Genomic DNA, 21,335 nt, shown 5'->3' with positions numbered 1-21,335 from the left:
GCAGGAATGAAATCAAGGTTTTATGCTTTTGATTGAGATAAGAGTCATCAGTGGAAGATTGTTTTACTCAAAGTCAGAAAAAGGTCATATCATAGTTGCATCATACAACTTCACTCATTTACTTGATCACTAGTTAATGTTTTGCACCTTGAGAGCAGAATTGGGATAATTGTTCACTGTTCTTCATATAATCCATCTGAGATAATAGAGAATCTATGTGAGACGGACAGATTTAAGCCAGGAAATGGTTTCCTAGGAGAGATGGACGACAAGGCTGCGTGGAATGTCAGGTTTCCTGGAGTAATTGTCCTTGTGGAAAACACTTCCTGGTTTCTCTCAAAGATCTGTCCTTGGACATCCTTAACCTATTTATTTAGCTCATGAACCTGCATGTTTTAGGAGATCTGATTGAAACCTATTTCCAGCTTCATAAGTCTGACTTTAAACATGTACAATGTAGACTTTTTTTTTTTTTTGCGCTGTAGCCTACTTGCATACAGTAGTTGACAGAATGGCCAATTCTTTTTCTGTGAATTTTTCTATTCAAGCTTGAGGGAATAAACCTCTTGAGAAAACCAAATATACCTACCTATTCATTCTCATATAAAATTATAAAAATAATCATGCCTAAGGCTATTAATTAAATTGTGCACTTAATCATTTTTGGGTGGAATAGTTAATCACGTTGCTGAGGGTTGCCCTGGGTTTTATCTTTTATGCTTTTTGGTGTAGAAAAAAAAGGATTTGCCTCTTTCATAGAAGCAATAAAACATGTTTAGAACATGCTGGGTCATCTGTATTTAATAGTGTTATCTACAGAAACTTGCATGTATCATCTTAAAAAATGTTGTAGGACGTGATGGTTGAAAGCTCCATATTTCATATTTGTGCTTGCTGGTGAGGAGCAGCAGAGCTGCACTCTAGGAGGCCATCTTTTCAGTGAACAAAACCACACATCTCACTTCTGCTTTTTGCTGACTGCCATGACAGTCTGCAGAGGAACCGACAGGAGGGGAAGCTGCTTGCTCAGGTCTGTGCTCTTAAAGTTAAACACTTCCATCTGTGTAACAAGAGAGCAAAGCCAGCAGAGGCAGCTCCACTCAGCTGAGCAGGACAGTCAAAGACCTTGAGGAGCACAAAATGGTGGATGGTCATGCCACTGATACTCCAGCGTGATTGGCTGTGTCTCCTTGGCCACGGTGGGGCTAGCTATGTGAAATGGAGTCCTCTGTGTGGAGCGTTGGCCCAGCCTCAGCTCTGATGCAGAAGATAATTCTGTCAGCCCCAAGAGAGAGAGTGTGTGTGTGAGAGAGAGAGAGAGAGAGAGACAAGAGAGCAGCCAAGTGAGGTGACTACACTAAAAGAACATTGAGCAGGAGACTTCAAGAGAACTCTAGCCATGCATGTCTGCTTGCTTCCGTCTCTCATCCTCACTACTTGATTTGCTGAGCTCTGACTTCTGTTATTAACTGCATTTTTCAGTTGGTGCTTTTTGCATTAAACAGTCACACAATGGCTAGAAAACAGGAATGAAGCGAGTGACTTCACTATCTAAACTTCACACCCAGCATGCTTTAGCTCGGGGATTTACCAGCCCTCTGTTTTGTTGCCTTGTGAAAACTTCAGGTTTGAAGGTCACTGAAAAACTCATGATTGAACCGTAATGCAGATGGAGATGTGAACGATTAAAAGTGCTACGTTTTGACTGGACTGGTATATTGTGAGTTTTCACCATGACAACCTGAAGACAGAAGCCACATGGAAGATGGCCATTAATGCTCGTCTTCCTAATCTGCTTGGTCATTATCTTCAGTGCAAAGAGGCCAAATATTGCTACTGATTGCGCTCTGTTGCAACTGTCCCCCTTTTTTTCTGGGGGGACAGTCTTAGCCCTTTCCTAAATACAAAGGCTATCCTTGGAACAAGGTTACTTGTACCACGATGACCGGCTTCTTTCTTTTTGCCATGCAGCGTTATAGAGAACCGTGAAATTAGTAAATTGGATACCTTGGCTGAGAAAGGAGATATATTGTGTTGCAAAGAAAGAATTTCAGTGCAGTGCAGTGATATTAAGTATTAAAGGCAATCTGACTGGGTGGGTGATGTCAGGTAACCATCTGTCAGACAGAGACAGACTAACATAGGCACTGTCTGACCTTGCAGTATGGACAACCAGACATAAAACAGAAAATTATCATTACTTCCTGGGATTAGTATTTCAACTGGAAGCCATGCTAATGGCACCTCTCACTCCCTCTTTCAGCATCTCTGTCTTTCATTTAGATGTGAGGACTTGCTTGAAGGCCTCAGTCAGCAGAATACTTTGAGGTCCAAAGATCAAAATCCTTCAATCTTCTTGGCTCTGCTCATTGTTCTTTATTACTGAGGTGGTGCATGTTCACATCCTGTAATGCATTAACTTAGGTGTTGATACAGATGATACAGTATATCAAGTACGATATTGATAGGTAAAGTAGTTTTAGGGCAGTATAATGTATTATGAACATTTATTCAGTGATACAGTAAAAAAAAATCAAATAAAACAATTTGTTCTGCATCTCCTGCTTCAGTTTGTTCCATTAAACCTGCATTCAGGTTAATAGGATGCTGGTAAGCTTACATGATCTTCTCCTAGAATCCTTAAGGGTCGCCTGGGCCTGCTGCAGCAAGGTGCTACTTTTTTATGCCTTCTGAATGTGACACTAGTGTAGGTCAGGCTGCAGACAGATCAGCAAAGCTCGCTGGATTCCAGAGCCTGTAAAGCTCTGCAGCTGTATTTACCAGTCCTCTGAGTCAATCCAGGATTACAGAGCGGGTTTCACAAAAAACAGACTCCCCCCCCTTGTTCATTCAGTTAAAGTAACCAGTAAAATATAATTAAACACAAAAGACTACTGCCTGTATTTCTTTTGTGCAACAATGGGCAAACTTTTCAGTTTTGAAAATATACCTTATTAAGTGGTTGTAATTGTGTTAGGATTCAATTAGCTGAATTCAAAATCCTGAACTGAGCTAATTTTGATTAGATTAACTACAGCAACTCTAATTAGGTCAAATAAAACTAGATTATCATTTAATGTCAAAGTGTGCAGAGACAAGCATGGACATCAAGGAGCCAAAGCAATAATTTTGAGATGTACTGTTGATTAGGAAAATGACAAAGTCTGATTTAAGACACTTTAATTTTCTCTCTGTAACACGGTGAAGATAAACTGGAAGGCTTCAGGAATAATGGCACCATCAGGGCCTTATCTAGAGCACATCATCTTTCTGTGATGGATGGTCATGTAAAAAGGAAGCTCTAAATGGGAAAACTGCCAAGAGGCCAACAGCAGGTTAAAAATAACTGATGGACTGTATAGCAGAGTGTCAACAGCACGTACTTGTGTACAAATTCTATCATATGAAAACAAAATATTAAATCAAACAATTTAGTTTTTATAAAAAAAATGACTTTTAGCAAGGAGATAGCTTAAATCCTTGGTGGGGCCATTCACTTCCTGCCTCCAAAGTGAACCAGCACACTGGAATAGAGCAGCCCATCATCATTGGGGATGAGACCATTGTAAGTGTTAACATGTAGTTTAACATAAGTAGACAGGAGTATTCGAATCAGAGAGACTGACTCAGTGGTGTCTGTTGCAGACCAATATCTTTAACGTTTGCTAGCATTAGCCACCAAGCTACTGGCCATACTGCACCAAATGAGGCTGGAGCAGCAAACTGAATTGAATAAGGATGTGTTTGATTGAATTCATCTTTTATTCTGTAAGATGAAAAATTACATTTTTCACTTCAAAACGTGTGCACGTATTTCAGATGGATGCAGGGTTTATGACAAAGGAGCGCTAGAAGAACCGTTCTAGTCAAGGCTGTGTTAGATGGTTAATGGTTTTGAACATCTTTGAATGCCATATACTTCCTGAAACAGATTTGTTGTCATATTAACACTAGCATTTTCCGTCAGGTGGATGATAATATTTTGTGACAACACTAATGATTTTGGTTTAGACTTTTGGCCTATCTGCTGATTCATCATTAATGATATGGCCTCAGCCTCCCGTGACTAGGGTCCAAACGTGTAGATCCATAGTTGGTGATAAATAATGCTGCTCTACCTGCTTTCATCTAAGCTTTAAGTAATTATAATCAAATACTGAAAGTGAAAATGTAAGGTTTACAGGGAGGTATGTGCGATGGCATTGCAGTTGTATTTCTGTTCTATTTTACGCCATTCCCACCTCCTTTATTCCATTCCAGCATGCCTGATGAATGTTATGACAAAATGTTCATACTGAGCATTATTGATTCCTCACATCTCATCTGAAAAGGCCCGGTCCATTGATCGGCCAGGTGAGATCGATGTCTCATCTCTGTGTATGCAGTCTTCTCAAATGAGCAGCGCCGTGTAATCACATCATTTAAGGAAGCTCTCTGCACTGATCACGAGTGGGGAGGAGTGAAGCACTGTCTCGCTTACTGTTGTTCTTATTAGTCGAGAGCTCAAACGCAGTTGTAATGACACAGATATGCTCATGCAGACTGCAGTAACAAGATATCTGTCAGAGTCAGGTGATTAGATTGTGGTTTTATAAATGAATGCCGCTGTCAATATCTATTAGATCACATTGGGTTATTGACATGCTGTTACAATTTTATGTCCATGTATATTAATCAGTCTATTACAGGCCAAAGTGACAGTCCCCAGTACTGTAGTAAAATAATAAGGGGCTCTAGCCGTGCAAGTCAGGTCCATGTTTCCATATTTTCTGATTTTATTTTTGACATTTTTATTTAAATATACAGTATATGCATGTAAATTAATCACTGTATTAGATGCCAGCGTGACAGGACCATAGACCATAGTGTGGTGATTTAGAGGGCTCAGCAATTTCACATTTTATTTTTACTTTTTCAGATATATAAAAAATATGGAACATTCAGCCTCTGCCTTTTAAAAATGATTCATTCCTTGTCACCAGACTCATCTTCTGACTCTGACTCTGCCCTCATTCTCTTGTCATGTATCACAATTGTTTTGTGAGATATTCATATGTAAAAAATCCATTTATTTATGAAGGTATTAATTTTTTTGCTTATTTTAATCACTCTTATGTAGAGATGAAAATGAATCAGTCAATTGACAGAAAAAAAAATTAGTGACTATTTTTGAAGACCAAGTTCTCGTTGAAGTTGCTTATGAAGAAACAAGAGTCTGCAGCTAATTATCGGCTCTCTAATTAGGCCCAGTGATGCACTGAACTAAAGATCGACATGCTAACATGCTTACAGTGACGGGGCTAAATTGCTGTTATTAAGCAGGTTTGACGTTAACATTCTCTATCTTAGCTAAGTGTGTTAACTAACATTTGTTAATTGGCAATGAACACAAAGCATCATGGGACTGTCATTAGCTTAGCTGGTATTTGGTAATTAGGGTTCATCATCTGGGAACCACGAATGTCTGCATCTTACTTCATCTTAATCCAGTCATTCTGGCAGACAGACCTAGAGGCCATCCGTAGATTCAACTGCTGCTAAAAATGCTGAACATTTCTGTGAGGATTTGCTGCTTTTCTCAGTCTTACATCATCATGATGTAAATTGAATATGTCTTGGTTTTGGACCATTAGGCAGACACAACATCACTGTGGGAAGTTATGATTGGCGTTTGTCATGATTTTCAGGCATTTTATAGACTAATGAATTAAGAAATCACTGAAACAGTAACTGGCATTGAGTCTGATCTTTAGTTGCATCCTCACTTATACAAAATATGCAGCTCATTGGCATCTTTTCCATACTTCTTTTAACTAAACTATTCACTGTCCTCCTCACTCTTCATCATCAGCCGAGCTGTCCTCGTTTACTGTAAGCGCTGGTGATCAGTGTCTTCTTAGAGCAGGAAACCCAACATTTTTGAGTACAGGGGAAATAACACCAGTATTTAAATCACTCTGTATTTGAGGTGGTGATGGAGCTGACTAAATATGTGCGTGTGTGTGTGTGTACTCTGTCTTGACTAAGTTTTGTGTGTGCATGGCAGTGTATTTAGGCACACATGGCTGTGCGTTAGCCAACTGTACCAATATTAATTACCGTATTTTCCGCACTATAAGGCGCACCTAAGAGCCTTAAATTTTCTCAAAAATCGGTTGTGCGCCTGATAATCCGGTGCGCCTTATGTGTGTACTGAGTTTCGAAATCTGTAAAAATGTTGTTGTGCGACTTTGGTAAGCGCTCCGCTTGATTGACTGTCGGACCATTTCCCGCTGACACAGGGACGTATTACGTACACTACGTACGCTGGCAGCGATAAACCAGTCTACACTCTAAACCGGTCTAAGGACCCCCGAAAATGGCACCAGTGAAGAGACATGCTTACGAGGCACAATTCAAACTACAGGCTATCAGTTACGCGGTTGTAAATGGAGCAGCTGCGAAAGAATTCAAAATCAATGAATCTATGGTTCGGAAGTGGATTTGTGGGAGAAGATTGATTAAAAAATAATGTGAGTGTATTGTTAAATAGTAGAATAAAGTTCAACTAAACTCACTGTTTTGCTTCCGTTACGTTTTAGCATGCGCCTTATAATACGGTGCGCCTTATGTATGGGTTAAGTACAGAAATAGACTGCGCCTTATAATCCGGTGCGCCTTATGGTGCAGAAAATACAGTATGCTTCCTCGTTACCCTTTGGAGTCATGTTTTTAGCCACCTGGCAAACCTAAATCCAAGTTTCTACCAACTGCTGAGGGAAATATTGGACTCTTTATCTGGTACGTGCTCCTCTATGCTCACTAGCTAATTGTTAACTGTGTCTGCTGTTTGGTGATGAGCAGGGAGTGCATAGTGCGTTTTGGATGCTTTTTGCAGGAAGCAGCTGCCTGATCCAGTCTAAAAGTGACACCATGAGAACAGATAGAGCGAACCAAAACAGTAAGTTGTGGCCAGACAACTAGATTGAATTGAGTGAGTTTGCTACAGCTTGAACAGAAAGGTTGTGTTAAGATTTCCCACAGATGTGGAAGGAGTGACTCAGCTGCCCAGACCCTCCGGTCAGCGCCTGTGGCGGCTATATTTGCATCTCAGTGCAGGGTGGATGGTAGTGGCAGTCACTGAGTGTGAACACAGTGCTGCAGTGGCTGTTCATTTTTAGTAACCCTTTGGACCTGTTTTAAAATTGTCTGCCTAATATATTTAGAATTCTGCCTTGTCTTCTATTGTTTCCTCTATGAACAGATTAGTTTGCACATTGTTTGGGTGTCTGTCACAGTCAAAATGGAAAACCTGTTACTGAAGTAACCCTAAAATGAAATATTTCCTGTGGCAAGTGCTGATGTTGTCTTTTTTGTGTTAATGCACTGTTACTTTTCATTTTATGCACTTTGGAAAAAACTGAACAAAACGTCTCAGTTTGACAACCGTGGCTTGTGCAAAAGTTTGGGTTAAGGGTAGGCATTTTCACCCGCACTTCCTTGTGGATTGCTGCAAGCTCTGAGATATTTTTAGGTCGTCTTGCACAACATATTTAAGATCTACCCACAGATTTTCAGTGATGTCTAGTCAGAACTGTTAGGGCCCAAAACTGGTGTTTCTAGAAGTAGGTCGTGATGGATTTTCAGGTACGTTCTGCATGATTGTTCTGCCTCTTTTGACTTTAACATTATTGACTGACTCCATGACATTTGCATCTACAACTGGCTGCTGTAAGTGCGATCTGCAGTAAAATGGTGCACCACCACCACTGCTCCTGTGTTAGCTCCACAGTTTTCCTGCATCTACTTTGCAGTTATATGAGGGTTTAGTTTGCCTTTCTGCCCAACAGAAAGGTTTCTTGAGCTTCTGGATCTTGCCTTCCACAGCTCCCTTTGGCTGCCATTTCATAATAGCATTTAAAACTGGAAGCACTTTATATGGCCTTCACTGCTTTGTAGGCATCAATTAACTTCACTGTCTGATCCGTTGCTGTTTTAAGTTTATGAAATAAAACGTAACAGTGCATTAATTTTTGAAGAAGGGTCATTTTATTAAAAGTCTGTTCACTGAAGGGACTGTGTTCACCTTAACAAAATATATAATTTGTTCAGGCAGAACTTTTTCATACAACTGTATCAAAGTAGTTTCCAGTTATTAGCCAGTCGACTAATAGGCTAGATGTTTCAGTCTGACTGAAGTAAAGTCTTACATTAATCACACGCACATTAGGCACCGAATGACTTCTGCTCACTTGAAACAGTTTCATGATTATAAAGCTGAACCGTATCTATTGTTTGAATGTATCTTTCAAGGGGGCATATTTGCCTATTTTGTTGTCAAATGACTGTTTTGAGACAAATGACTACCACCACTCTATAAAAGGTACATCTGTGTAAACCAGCATCGCTGCAAACAATCTCATCAACAGACTTTAACACCACACTAAAGCTCACATCTAATGATGCAGTCACCACATGTAGGATGATTCCCCCCCTTCCATAAAAACCACTTTGAAACCCAAGCCTCACTTTAATTTTTTTTCAGTTTTCAAGGTATCTCAGTTGTATCTTCTAACGGGAATGACTAAAGATTTGGTGCCAAAACAAATATTTCTTTCTGCTGCTTGACTTTAGCTCATACTTGCATCAGCAGATGTTGGATTTCAGGACGATGATTTGAGCCTTCAGTTAGAGCTTTTGAAAGGCTGCATAGAGGTATGTCATACAGAGACAAAAATAGGTATTGTTGAAACATCCTTCTTGATATTTCAGAAATCAAAAGGGCAATGTCATAATTGTATAAAATAACATTTCTTTAGTACCTGAGGAGTTTGACTAAATGCCATCCATTGAAATGTTTGCTTCATCGTTCATTTCTGTTTTCTCCACTTATTTAGAAGAGGATAACATCTGACTTTTAAGAACCTTTACCAATAATACAAGGTGTATCTTATCAAATGTTAATGTAATAAGGATATTTTAAATTAACTTACTTAAAATTGGTGCTGGTACTTCCTTTAGGACTCTGCTTTACAGGCTGAATATTATTGCATCAACCCAGAGACACGTGGGCAGATTTGGCACATTCAGGAAAAGCAGGTTGTGCAGTTAAATGTTTACTAAACTTAAGAAGTGTGAAAACAAGGGTGGGTGGGCAGACTTGCACACAGCACAAGAAAGACAATATCCTAGTAAGAATGAAAGAAATGTAAAAAAATGTATTGTTTGATATCCATCCACTAGTTGGAATTAAACCTCAAATGATGTTGATTTCCACACAGTACAATAAAGATTTTATTATATTTAGCTGATCCCTAATGACAACATTGTCAATGAGGTCTGATGCGATTGTCTCGTAGTTTAGTCAGACTTGACACAAAGACTGAAATGTGATGTATCACGGTCAAATAAACGTCAAAAGGTTTAAAACACAATAAAAAAGTCATCCACCATTCTAAGTTAATTGAAGTTAATTGGCAATCAGTGGTGGAAGAAGTACTGAGACTGTTTACTTAGCAATACCACAGTGTAAAAATACTTCGTTACAAGTAAATGTTAATTCAAATTGTTACTTAAGTAAAAGCACAAAAAAGTAGTAGCATTAAAATATATTTAAAGTACCAAAAGTAAAAGTTCTTATCATGTAGAATGGCATATTTCACATTAATGTATGCCATCTTGTTTTATTAATATAATTAAAGTTATCAAAGAAATGTAGTGGAGTAAAAAGTGGAATATTTGTCTCTAAAATGTAGTGAAGTCTAAGCACGAAGTTGCAGAAAATGAAAATACACAAAGTACAGATGCTTCAAAATTCTACTTAAGTACAGTACTTTAAATGTACTTTTCCCCCTCTTTAGGTAATTACTGTCATATTCGATTAATCATTAAAATCATGAAGTACAAAACACTGGATGGTCCCACCTTCTCATGTGTGAATAGTAAACTAACTATCTTTGTGTTTTGGACTGTTGGACAAAACAAGAAATGTAAAATATCTCCATAATGGCCACATTTGACTGTTTTTTGACATTTCATCCATATGTTCTATTGAAAACATAATTAATGGCTTAGTCCAAAGTGAAAACATGGCATGTCAGTAAAAGCCTTTCATGGCCACCAGGACTGTACCTCTTTACATTCAGTTCAGTTTTTCATTTCCCCCAGTTTATGAGCTCTTTAAAAACTAGTTTTTACATATCAGTAACATTAAAACCTTTGATTGTAAACACTGTTGTCTTAACTGCTCATTGTCATATTCACGATTTTTGACCAAAACTGTGCCTTGAATGCATAGTTTTATTGCAGCACCCTGTCACCAGTCGCCACATCGCACGGCAGAAAGAGATCAAAGAAAGAAAGAGGAAAGACTGATTTTGGCATCAATATGATTGTCATGCCTGTGAAAACCTCACAATAATAACAACGGAATATTAGTTGTTTACAACAACGGCAAGTGTGCCAGCATGCCAAACCTGCTTGTTAGGAGCTTGTTTGTTTATTCATAGTGGCGTGCAGCAGTCGTCCTGTCTCCTGTGTCTACGATACATTTATGATAACATAACCAAACTTGCGAAAAACTGCAAAAGCTGAGCTGGTGTAAACAAATTTCACTGGCACCAGTGTCGTACCAGTGAGGTGTAAATCCAGTGTTTGAATTTTTAAGCTATGTTTTTAGACATTGAAGCAGGTTTTTGTGTTTTGGATGTTACCTTCTAAGGTTTCCAGTTGTAGTGAGATCTAATACATGTTGTCTTTTTAGTTTATGGAGCATCCTTGATGAATATGAGCTGAAAGACGGTGTCTAGTTTCAGAATACACCATCTGTATGAAGCTAGTGAAGATACTGTATGATTAAGTATCTTCTTGTCAAGCTTTTTTCACCTTCCTTTTTCTGTTGGGGCTGTGTTATATAGGTCCTGTTTTAGGCTGCACTCTGGGGGTGTATTGTATTGGACTGCGCTGTGACATGCACTGTGTGATATTTGCATATGTGCAGCTGTTAAGCACACTGTCAGATGTGGTGTGTTCAGTTCTTCAGCACTGCTGACATCAGGTGATGGGAGGAACCATCTTGATCTCCAGCTCTTTGTCTCTCTCTGTTTGTGCAAGAGGCCAAATTCTCTCTGGTCATGTGACAGGATATTTTCTGTTCTTCTGCAGACACCGTGAGATCTTCTTGGTCTCATGAACAAACCTGATGTACACAGTGCCCTAAACAATTTGAAGTATGATTCTATGGCCTTTGCACTTCTCCCTCTCTTTTATAATTTTCTTGAAACTAAAAATGTATTGGTTTTTCTCTGATTTTGTCATCTCATCTCTGCAGAAATCGATTTCCATAGCTCTGGCTACCTGCTGTTATTGCCACTGTATTTTTGCTTTAAAAAGCTGCTTGTCGTTTTCAATCAGTGGCTCATTAATTATTGAGGCTGAGCAGGTTGACAAGATGCACGTCCTGTCTCGTTTGCAAGATAAATTATGTGTAGCCAGGTTGCTTGCGATGTAATAATGTAACACATTCATGGATTTTTCTCACTGTGACAGCATGAGATGGTAGCACTAACCAGCAGTTAAGGAGAAATCCTCTGTGCTTCTTATCTGCTTAATGCTGTCTTATTCAAAGGCCCTCTTTCAGACAGAGCAGCTGCACTCAGCCAGTTTGAGTAGAGGGTGTGACTCCTGGCAGAGCTCACCGATGCAGCGAGACTGGTTGGTGATTAACAAATGTCAATAGACTTTGGAATCTGGGGAGCCCAGTCTGATGACTTTGTGCTCTGTTGCTTACCACCAACGGTCTTCCAGGTGGCTCCATCGTGCTCCTTTCTCCTCCCACCCTTCGCCTTCAGTCCTGCTCTCTCCTTCTCCTCTTCTCCTCAGGGCTCAGGGTTGCAGAGCTGTGTGATAAAGAAGTTCAGACATGCCTCACATTTTTAGACCCCCTTGTGGAACGTAGTTGGCAGCTCCTAGAGAAACGCTTTTGCTGTGCTTCTTTCCACAGAGTTTTGGTGCATGCCACTCGCTCTGACCTACTCTGTCTTTCTGTGGAACAGGGATTCTAGCATTTCTGTGAAAGTCTGTTGATGTAAGAGATAATGTCTCTGACAAATAGGCAAAGTCAGGCTGGCAGGAGTGTGAGATGTTTTCTGCCGAGCTGTGTGGGCAGAGGGCTTGGGTGCAGTACTGTACATCTGGCAGATAGATTTCTGTCAGCAGTTCTCCAGTGGCCGGCTGCCTGCCTTTGAGGAAGAGGATCAGATCTGTGGGTCCATGTTGTGTGCTGGCTGAACACCTAAGCGCACATAGTCAGCTCCTAAAATGGCTGCCCTTGAAGCTCGGCTCAGAGGAGGATCTGAGCAGCTCAGTCGCTCCCTGTTAGAGCCCCAGCTGACTAGATGAAAGCAGTTACACAATCTTACCCATTAACTTTGTGTGGCACAGGGACTGGCTGGCTGAAAAGACACGGCCAACTCTAAGGCAGATGGTGGTTGTGTAGGAAGCTTTTTTTTCCCCCTCCCCGGGCAATCCTCTCCCCTCCTTCTCCAAAAGGATTCTCTTGATATCCATGTCAAGGAACCTGGCATTAGGAGGCAACTTTGTTCAAAACAGCAGTGAACTGCCAAGAGAGCAGGGTGGGGCCCCATGGTGAGGCTGTAACCTGACCCTGAACAACAATGGATCCCCTGGTTGCTCAGGGACATACTGGCAGCTTGGCCGGCTCACATGGAGCTCTCCACTGGCTGGCCAGTTGGGTGTGGGAAGCAGGGCGGGATTCCCAACTGTCTCTGACTGGATCTCACTTCAAATTTCTTGTTTTCAGTTTCCTGAGCAGCGGACTGAGTTTACTGAGTTTAGTGGCTGCATTAAGGCTGTATTTCATCTCTATCTCAGACTTTATATCATAATATCCACTGTCTGTTTTATCAGTTTTCAGTATTGCATAATTTGTCTCATTGGATTTTCTAGTGGACATAGGTTACTCTGTAAGTGTGAAATGTTTTCTTGTTAGCAATGAAAAACCTTCCAACACGTAGCAAGTAATTTTCTCAAAGCCAGACTCTTTAAAATACTGGCAAAAATTTTAATTAGTTAGAACAGTGTGAATACCTTATCTGGACCTTTTTTTTTTTTTAGCTAGGATATTATTTATGATTTAATCATTAATTTCTTACATTTTTATTTCTGGGGATATTATTACAGCCACTGTGAAACATCCTCTTCCTCTGGTATTTCAGCAATTATGTAAAATGAACTGATGGTTATAGATGCATTGGATTTAGTTCAGTTCCACACATGATGTAGGCTTTTTTTGATTAAAGCTACAGTATGAAACTTAAGGTAGCGCGAGCACGAAACTCCAAATCAACCCACTCTGCTCCGCCCCGCGCTCCCTCTGCCTGCTCCACTGTGCTCCACTACCATCTGCTACACTCCGCCACGCTCTGCCCAGCTCTTCAGATAGTTGATGGTGTGACATTGCAATAAAAATGCAGCAAAACTTATTGATCAAGCAGAAATAATTGATAATCTCTGTTTGCTTAGAGAGGTCAGTCCCGCTCAAAACCTTTTAGAAGCTGATATCTCTGCACTGCTGCCGGTGCTGTTCAATGAGTCTGGATCACAGGAGGCTTTGACGGCACCTCTCTACATTAAGACAAGTTCTGGAGCAGATTTCTACACATATGTACGTGTCAGCTTTTAGAAAATTGTGCTTTAGTTTGTAAAGTGTTTGTTCCCATTTTTAATCATAAGTTTCCTCTAGTTTAAGTAACAGTTGCTTTCCTAAGATGTCACATGTTATCAGCCTGTTTTTCTTCCTCATGTTTTTCCTTATGTCGTCAAATTGTATAATAAAGGGGGAAAGTGTCAAGAAGCTTCTTAAAATGCCACTCGGTTTAATACTTCGACAGTACACAAGGGGGATTTTCACACAGTCGTTGCATGATCCAGCTTTTGTCCCGGTCGTTTATGACGGTTACAGGTGTAACTGACTTGCATTACACACAGTGTGTGTGTGTGTGTGTGTGTGTGTGTGTGTGTGTACATGCTACTGGTGTGTACACAGTTTGCCATGTGTTCACTGTTTTAGTTTTCCATTTCAGGTTTTTTGCATCTCCAACTGATATTGATATGCAGGGGTGGACAAAATAAAGGAAACACCTGGAGGTAATGAGCGGAAAGGCCACTTGTGCATTCAGAACAGCTTTAATCCTTCCTGAGCTGTGTGCAGGTTGAAATACGTTCAGACCTGCAACGTGTCCATAGTGTTTATGAAACCTCTCTTACAGTAAACACAGGGACCAGTGTTTGCACCTGTTAAATGACCTCATATTGTAAGTGCTGGTGGTGTAAGAGCAGATAGCAGACCTGATAAGTTCTACAACAAAACTACCCATATTATTAGAGATCCTCCACATTTGTCACACCAGGTTGAGTGTCTGTCTACATTTGCTTTGAATATGAGTGAATATGGGAGCCTTGTTATAAATTCAGTTCTGTGAGAGTTAGAATACTCTTGTTTAGAGAGGTGCTGATGTAGTTGGTAACAGACGGTTTTCTTAGGTGTTCGTTTGTTGACTCTCTTTTGTTTGGTTTGCGTTTTGTTGATGCACATTGCTCATATTAAATAGGTAGTTTTGATGTACCTGCAGTTTGGCCACTAGCTATTTGATCTTGTTGGCTTTTGTTTTTTTTTAGTGACAGTTACATGACCTTGTAAAATCTGACACTTGTTATTCCTGTTAGTACGATTATTAGTCACACAACAGCAGTATGTGTTATTTTGTCCAAAACATCTCATAATATATTCGTATTTTCTTTCCTCCAAAAGAGGGACGTGCGCTTCAGTATGCACCTGTTGTCCGAGACAACCATTATAAGTTAGTACGTTGTATTTTATAGCCTACTTTGATTCACCCATTATTGTATTCAAAATAAAGTGTTAGAAAATCTAATTGATTTTGATTTAAAAGTTATAACGTGTGCCCTTTAACTCTCTTGTTAATAACCAACATGAGCTATGCATTGTATTTAATAATTATAATATTCATAATGCTGGTTTTCTAGTCAAAATGACAATTGATTCAAAAGCCATGATGAAAGAGCTTTCATCTCGCAGCTGATTCATTCAGTCTTATTTCACAGCAGTTCATACAATCAGATGGAATAGGCTGCTCTAAATACTGAGCTGTGGAGCTGCTCTCCAGCTGTTGCTTATCCCAAGGTAATAAAAATGGGACAAATCAGCCCATAATCCCTCCTCAGTCTCTCCATGGTTCTTAGAATGATGTTTTGCTTAAAAAAAAAAAAAGGGGGGGGGGGGGGTTTTTTTATTTTTCAGAGTTTATGGACATCTCTAGTTATTATGACACTATCCATGTAGGTCTGTTATCATAGTAAGACAACAGAAATTTGCGGCTGTCTATTTTCTAAAAATATTTTTGCATTATCAAAACTCAACACTTCTAATTTTGCATGGTTCCCTTGGGATGGGTTTTAGTGACATGTATTTCATTTAGGCATAAATGACAACATCATAATGGCTTCAATATTTCAGCTATCTTTTTTATTTTACCATAAGTGCAAATTATGTCTTTATTTATCCTAATTCAAATAGGAATCGCAGTATTTTATTTAAAGAAAGATTGGCCCCCAACAGTGCACCATTCACAACAATGTGCCACCTCTCTTTGAAGCAGTCTTCAGAGGCCCTGTAAACCCAGCAAATGAGACTGCAGCATATCTTTTGATCACATAATCATGAACATTTGAAAGCATTATATTTTTTTTTCCCAGCAATTGTCTTTATGTTATTTGGAAAATGGGTTTAATCCATCCTGCATATAATTAGTCTTTGTTCACAGCAGGAAGTACCACTGATAATCATGTAAGATCATCACCAAGCTGCTTTTTTAAGGAAGGGCATGTTCACAATGGGGAATATTGAAGTGTTAAAGGATAATATTAGTCCTGCAGTCTTTAGGGTTTGTGATAGCTTTACCAGTCCCTGTGAAAGAACCCCCCTCCCAACTTGTGTTATAGATTGATGTAAGCCTATAGTTCCTATGTTTTAACACGATTCATATAAATTACAACCACAGTCACTTGAATTAGACAGTTATTCTGCCATCTAGTCCTTGGAAAATGTTGCATGTCCTCATGATTTTGTCTCTCTTCTCCTCTGCAGGTTTCCCTGATTTTCCAGGGAGTGCACCCTCTTTTTAGTGATGGAGGTATTGCAGTGTGATGGCTGTGACTTCCGAGCCGAGTCGTATGATGACTTGAAGACCCACATCCAGGAAGTACACACTGTTTTCCTGCAGCCTGCGGATGCAGATGAGTCTGATTCTGTGAAAGACGAGGATGAAGATGAGGAGGAAGAGATGGAATATGAGGATAAGGATGACAAGGATTATACGCCTCCTAAAGCTGGAATGAGTACGTCTACCACATTAATTCAGATGTTACTGAACTTGTTGAAGGTTAGGAAACACAGCACAGTCTTCCCAGGATAATCATATATTTTATTAAGGAACATAAAATTGTATTGCATCAAGTGAGTGGATTTATTAACAGAAATGAAGTCTAAATAGTAGCGGCAAGGTGTTACATTTGTATTATGTTTTAGGGGATTTCTCACACATTTTCTCTTTTTTAGGCCCCAAATCAACTGACAAGTCCAACCAAGCATCACAAAAGCAGACACCTGAAACTCATCAGCCATTTTACCAGTGCAAATTCTGTGTCCGTTACTTCAGATCGAAGTCATTCTTAAGAAACCACACCAAAAAAGTGCATAATGTTATAGAGGAAGATTCAGATGCGAGTATCTCCTCACAGACAGCTAAGCAGCCCAGCTACACTGTTATAATGCACAGTGACCATTCAAAGGTGTATTCCTGTCAGTACTGCACATACAAATCTCCACGCAAAGCAAGGATAGTGAAACACCAACTAATGTATCATAACAAAATTCCCTCAGAGAGCCCTGGAGATCCTTCCGTATACACTGAAACTGGGGAGGAATCTGACTCAGCCAGTGGAGTCACTAAGGGAACATTTGCCTGCGAGTGGTGTGACTATCAGACTGACCAGAAGGACAGCTGGACTGATCACGTGGTGAAGGAACACAGTGACAAGGTCAAGATAGTTTCCTGCATTTCAGAGCCAGAAGGGCAGGCAAGCGCAAGCTCACCCAAACCAGAATCTCCCTCCTCTTCCCATAGCCCGACTAGATCAAAGACTAGTTTTGCTGATGTTCATGGAAAGGAGGAGCCAGTGGGGAAAACACCAGAAAACACACTGGAGAAGTCAGTCCCAGAAATCCCCTCCTTTCAGTATGCACAGTTTAGTGCAGCAACACCCAACAGCACAGGTTCTTCTATTTTATCCAGGAGATTTGCTTCATCTGATGTCTCAAACAGTGTCATAGAAAGAGATTCCAACTTACTCAATGAGGAAGACTCTAGGAGCAGTTTAGAGGATGATGATGATGATGAAGAGCTGGGTGATATAGATGATCCCAGTTATACTGGAACCCTGTCAGCAGATGCTAAGCAGCTTTTGACTGAGGAGGATAATAAATTACTGGAGACTAAAGGGATACCTTTCAGAAAATACATGAACCGATTTCAGTGTCCTTTCTGCTCCTTCCTCACCATGCACAGGCGGAGCATCTCCCGCCACATTGAAAACATTCACCTTTCTGGTAGAACCACGGTGTATAAATGTGATGAATGCCCGTTTATTTGCACCAACCCTCTTAAACTAGGCACGCACAAACAGATCCACAGTTCCTCAGATTTAGAGACCTTGGACCTAACGAGCGATAGTCCAGAACCTCACAATGACAGAAATGCAGAGCCACTTAACGGGGATAACGTAAGCCCCAAGGCCAATGGAAAAAAGATAACCAGCACATCGAATGACCAGCAGAACCCTCACCGCTGCACGCTCTGCAGCTTTTCAACCACCACTCTGAAAGGTCTGAGGGTTCACCAGCAGCATAAGCATTCCTACTGTGATGACCTAGATCCCACCGTTTTTGAAAGCCGGCTAACTGACCAACCAGACTCTGAAGCAGATGCTTCTCCTGTCTTTCTACAAAAAACCCAGACCTCCATTTTAGGACTTGCCACCAAAAAGCCCTTAGTAACAGGGAAAAGAGCCAGAAAGTCCATTAATGACTTGCCTTTGGATTTATCCTCGGTCAAGAAGAGAACTAGAATTGATGAAATTGCCAGTAACCTTCAAAGTAAGATAAGCCAAAGCCAGCAAGATATGATCATAAATCTGGATGACATGGATGATGAAGATGCAGGAGAAATTCACGACAGTACTGATAAAGAGGGCAGAAACCACAACAGCAAAAACCCTGTTTTTGCCTACAACACACAACAGCTAAATGCAAGAGAATCAGTGACGTCTCATGAGGGTAGAATAGGGAAAAGAAAGAGCAACCCTAAGTCAAAGCCTAGAAACATTCCCATATCACTAATTCTCTCAGATGATAGTGAAAACATCTCTGCTGATCCTAGTGACAGTACTGTCCAAGAGAATATTGAGTATTCAGAAGAACCCGGAACTACACGTTTCTACTGTAAACACTGTGATTACCACAATAAATCAGCTCGTAGCGTCAGCACCCATTACCAGAGGATGCATCCTTACATCAAGTTCAGCTTTAAGTACATCCTGGACCCTGAGGACCAGAGTGCGGTCTTCCGATGCTTAGAGTGCTTCATTGAATACACAAATTATAATGATCTGCACCAACACTACATGGAACATCACCCTGAAGCAAGCAATGTGCTCAACTTCAACCAGCCACATCTGCTATACTTGTGCCGCTTTTGTTCGTATACAAGCCCCAACGTCAGGAGCCTAATGCCCCATTACCAAAGAATGCATCCCACAGTGAAAATCAACAATGCCATGATCTTCTCTAGCTACATAGTGGAGCAGCCCCACAAAACAGGGGAATCACAAACTTTGAGGGAAATATTAAACTCTGGCCCCAAGTCGTTTAACTCGGCCACATCGACACCTAGGTCCTCCTCAAGCCCAGTGCTCAAATCTGTGTCCAAGACGCCCGAAACCAGCGCTGAGACAGATGTTCTCAAAGACGCTATGGGTAGTAATGTTGTTGTCTATGATTGTGACGTGTGCTCCTTTGCCAGCCCCAACATGCACTCTGTTTTGGTCCACTACCAGAAGAAACACCCAGAACAAAAGGCGTCCTATTTCCGTATACAGAAAACCATGAAGGTCATGTCAGTGGATCAGTCACAGCCTGTAGCCAACTCTTCTTTTAACCTCAGCATGTCCACGCCAGCAAAACAGTCAAGCGCAGCACTGTATGGATCAGATGAAGAAATGTACTACTGCAAACACTGTGTGTACAGTAACAGATCTGTTGTTGGCGTGTTGGTCCATTACCAAAAACGACATCCAGAAGTAAAAGTGACAGCAAAATATATTAAACATGGTGCTCCCACCCCTGGTTTGATGAAATTAATGGATGAACTGCAAATTGCAGCTCCCAAACAGTTTTTGAAGCAGTTTCAAAATAATGGTCACGATGGATCTAACAACTCAATTCCTAAACTGGGAGGTGGTGAGAAGGGTGAGGATGAGCTGTTCTTTTGTCAGCACTGTGATTATGGCAACCGCACTGTAAAAGGAGTGCTTATTCACTACCAGAAAAAGCACAGGGAAACTAAGGCCAGTGCTGACCTTGTACGTCGTCACACTGCAGTTGTCCGGAGTCAGCGTGAGCGTGCACAGATGGTTCAGTCAGGTAGTGTCTCTACTGCTGTGATTCCAGCCCCTCCAGACCCTGAAAATGCCACGCCTCTGCGTTCCCTTAAGTGCAGACACTGTTCCTACACATCCCCCTACGTCTATGCCCTCAAGAAGCATCTGAAGAAAGAGCATCCCACTATGAAAGCCACAGCCATGACCATTTTACACTGGGCTTACCAAGATGGCATTGTGGAGGCTGGCTACCACTGTGAATGGTGCATTTACTCCCATGCTGAGCCCCAGGGCCTGCTGCTTCATTACCAAAGACGTCACCCTGAACACAATGTTGATTACACATACATGGCGAGCAAGCTATGGGCTGGGCCAGAACCCACCCAACAACAAGGAGGCAATACAGAAACTAAACATTACAAATGCAGAGACTGTGCCTTTGAGGCCTGCACAATATGGGACATCACCAGTCACTATCAGGCAGTGCACCCCTGGGCCATCAAAGGGGATGAATCTGTGCTTCTGGATATCATTAAAGGGAACGGCTCAACTGAAAAGGTCCACCAGCAGGTTGCCAAAGAACATGTGTCTTTCGATTGTCAGTCTGTTGAAGAAGATGGAGCACTGGTCATTGCCACCCCACCTCAAGAAAGCAATCCCCATCCTCCCCACCCACGCCTTTCCATCTCTAATAATCCTTATCAGTGTACTGTATGTCTGTCAGAGTATAACAGCCTCCATGGCCTCCTGACTCACTATGGAAAGAAGCACCCAGGCATGAAAGTAAAAGCTGCAGATTTTGCACAGGATGCAGACATCAACCCCAGTTCTGTCTATAAATGTCGTCACTGTCCGTATGTTAACTCTCGCATCCACGGTGTCCTAACTCACTATCAGAAAAGACACCCGTTAGTGAAAGTCACCGCAGAAGACTTTGTAGATGACATAGAGCAAATCGCTGATTTAAATGAAGGAGATGACAAGTGCAAAACTCAAAGACAGGGCTATGGTGCATACAGATGCAAAATGTGCCCATACACACATGGGACACTGGAAAAACTCAAAATCCATTATGAGAAATATCACAATCAGTCAGCCTTTGATATGTTCTCTCCTTCTCTGACAAATTTCTGTTCCAGTAAAGAAACAGAGCCAGTAGCTGAATGCAGTGCTAGTAACATATCAAGTGCAGCAAAAGTCCAGGGGGTCAGTGAATTGGACCTTGCCCTCTCCCAGTTACCCATCAGTAAGACAGAGAAACATGCTGTATTCAAGTGTCAACTCTGCAAATACTTCTGCTCCACTAGGAAAGGCATCGCTCGGCACTACCGCATCAAGCACAACAATGTTCGTGCCCAGCCAGAGGGTAAAAACAATGTTTTCAAATGTGCTCTGTGTTCTTACACAAACCCTATACGCAAGGGCCTGGCAGCACACTACCAGAAGCGCCATGATATTGATGCCTATTATACCCATTGCCTGGCTGCCTCCAAGACTCTGAGTGAGAAACCTAACAAAGTGATGGCACCCCCGCCATCAGAGGCAAACAATTCAGAGATGAGTGAAGACCTACGTTTGGCTGTGGAGAGACGAAAGTGTTC

At 41.0% G+C, this 21,335-nt stretch overlaps 1 protein-coding gene across 1 annotated transcript in view; it reads left to right on the top strand.

Moving 5' to 3' along the window:
• Positions 1 to 21,335, top strand: part of znf462 (zinc finger protein 462) — a 47,983-nt gene that overhangs the window by 5,127 nt on the left and 21,521 nt on the right. Inside the window, exons 2-3 of the mRNA XM_020600957.1 lie at positions 16,166 to 16,416; positions 16,637 to 21,335. The exon at positions 16,637 to 21,335 is cut by the window's right edge and continues 553 nt beyond it. Coding sequence (XP_020456613.1) covers positions 16,206 to 16,416; positions 16,637 to 21,335 — 4,910 coding nt within the window. The 5' untranslated portion in view covers positions 16,166 to 16,205. The remainder of the gene's footprint in view (positions 1 to 16,165; positions 16,417 to 16,636) is intronic.

This window comes from Monopterus albus, unplaced genomic scaffold (genome assembly GCF_001952655.1).
Source record: "Monopterus albus unplaced genomic scaffold, M_albus_1.0 scaffold49.1, whole genome shotgun sequence".
NCBI classification, from domain to species: domain Eukaryota; kingdom Metazoa; phylum Chordata; class Actinopteri; order Synbranchiformes; family Synbranchidae; genus Monopterus; species Monopterus albus.
This window is presented reverse-complemented; position numbering and strand designations above follow the sequence as displayed.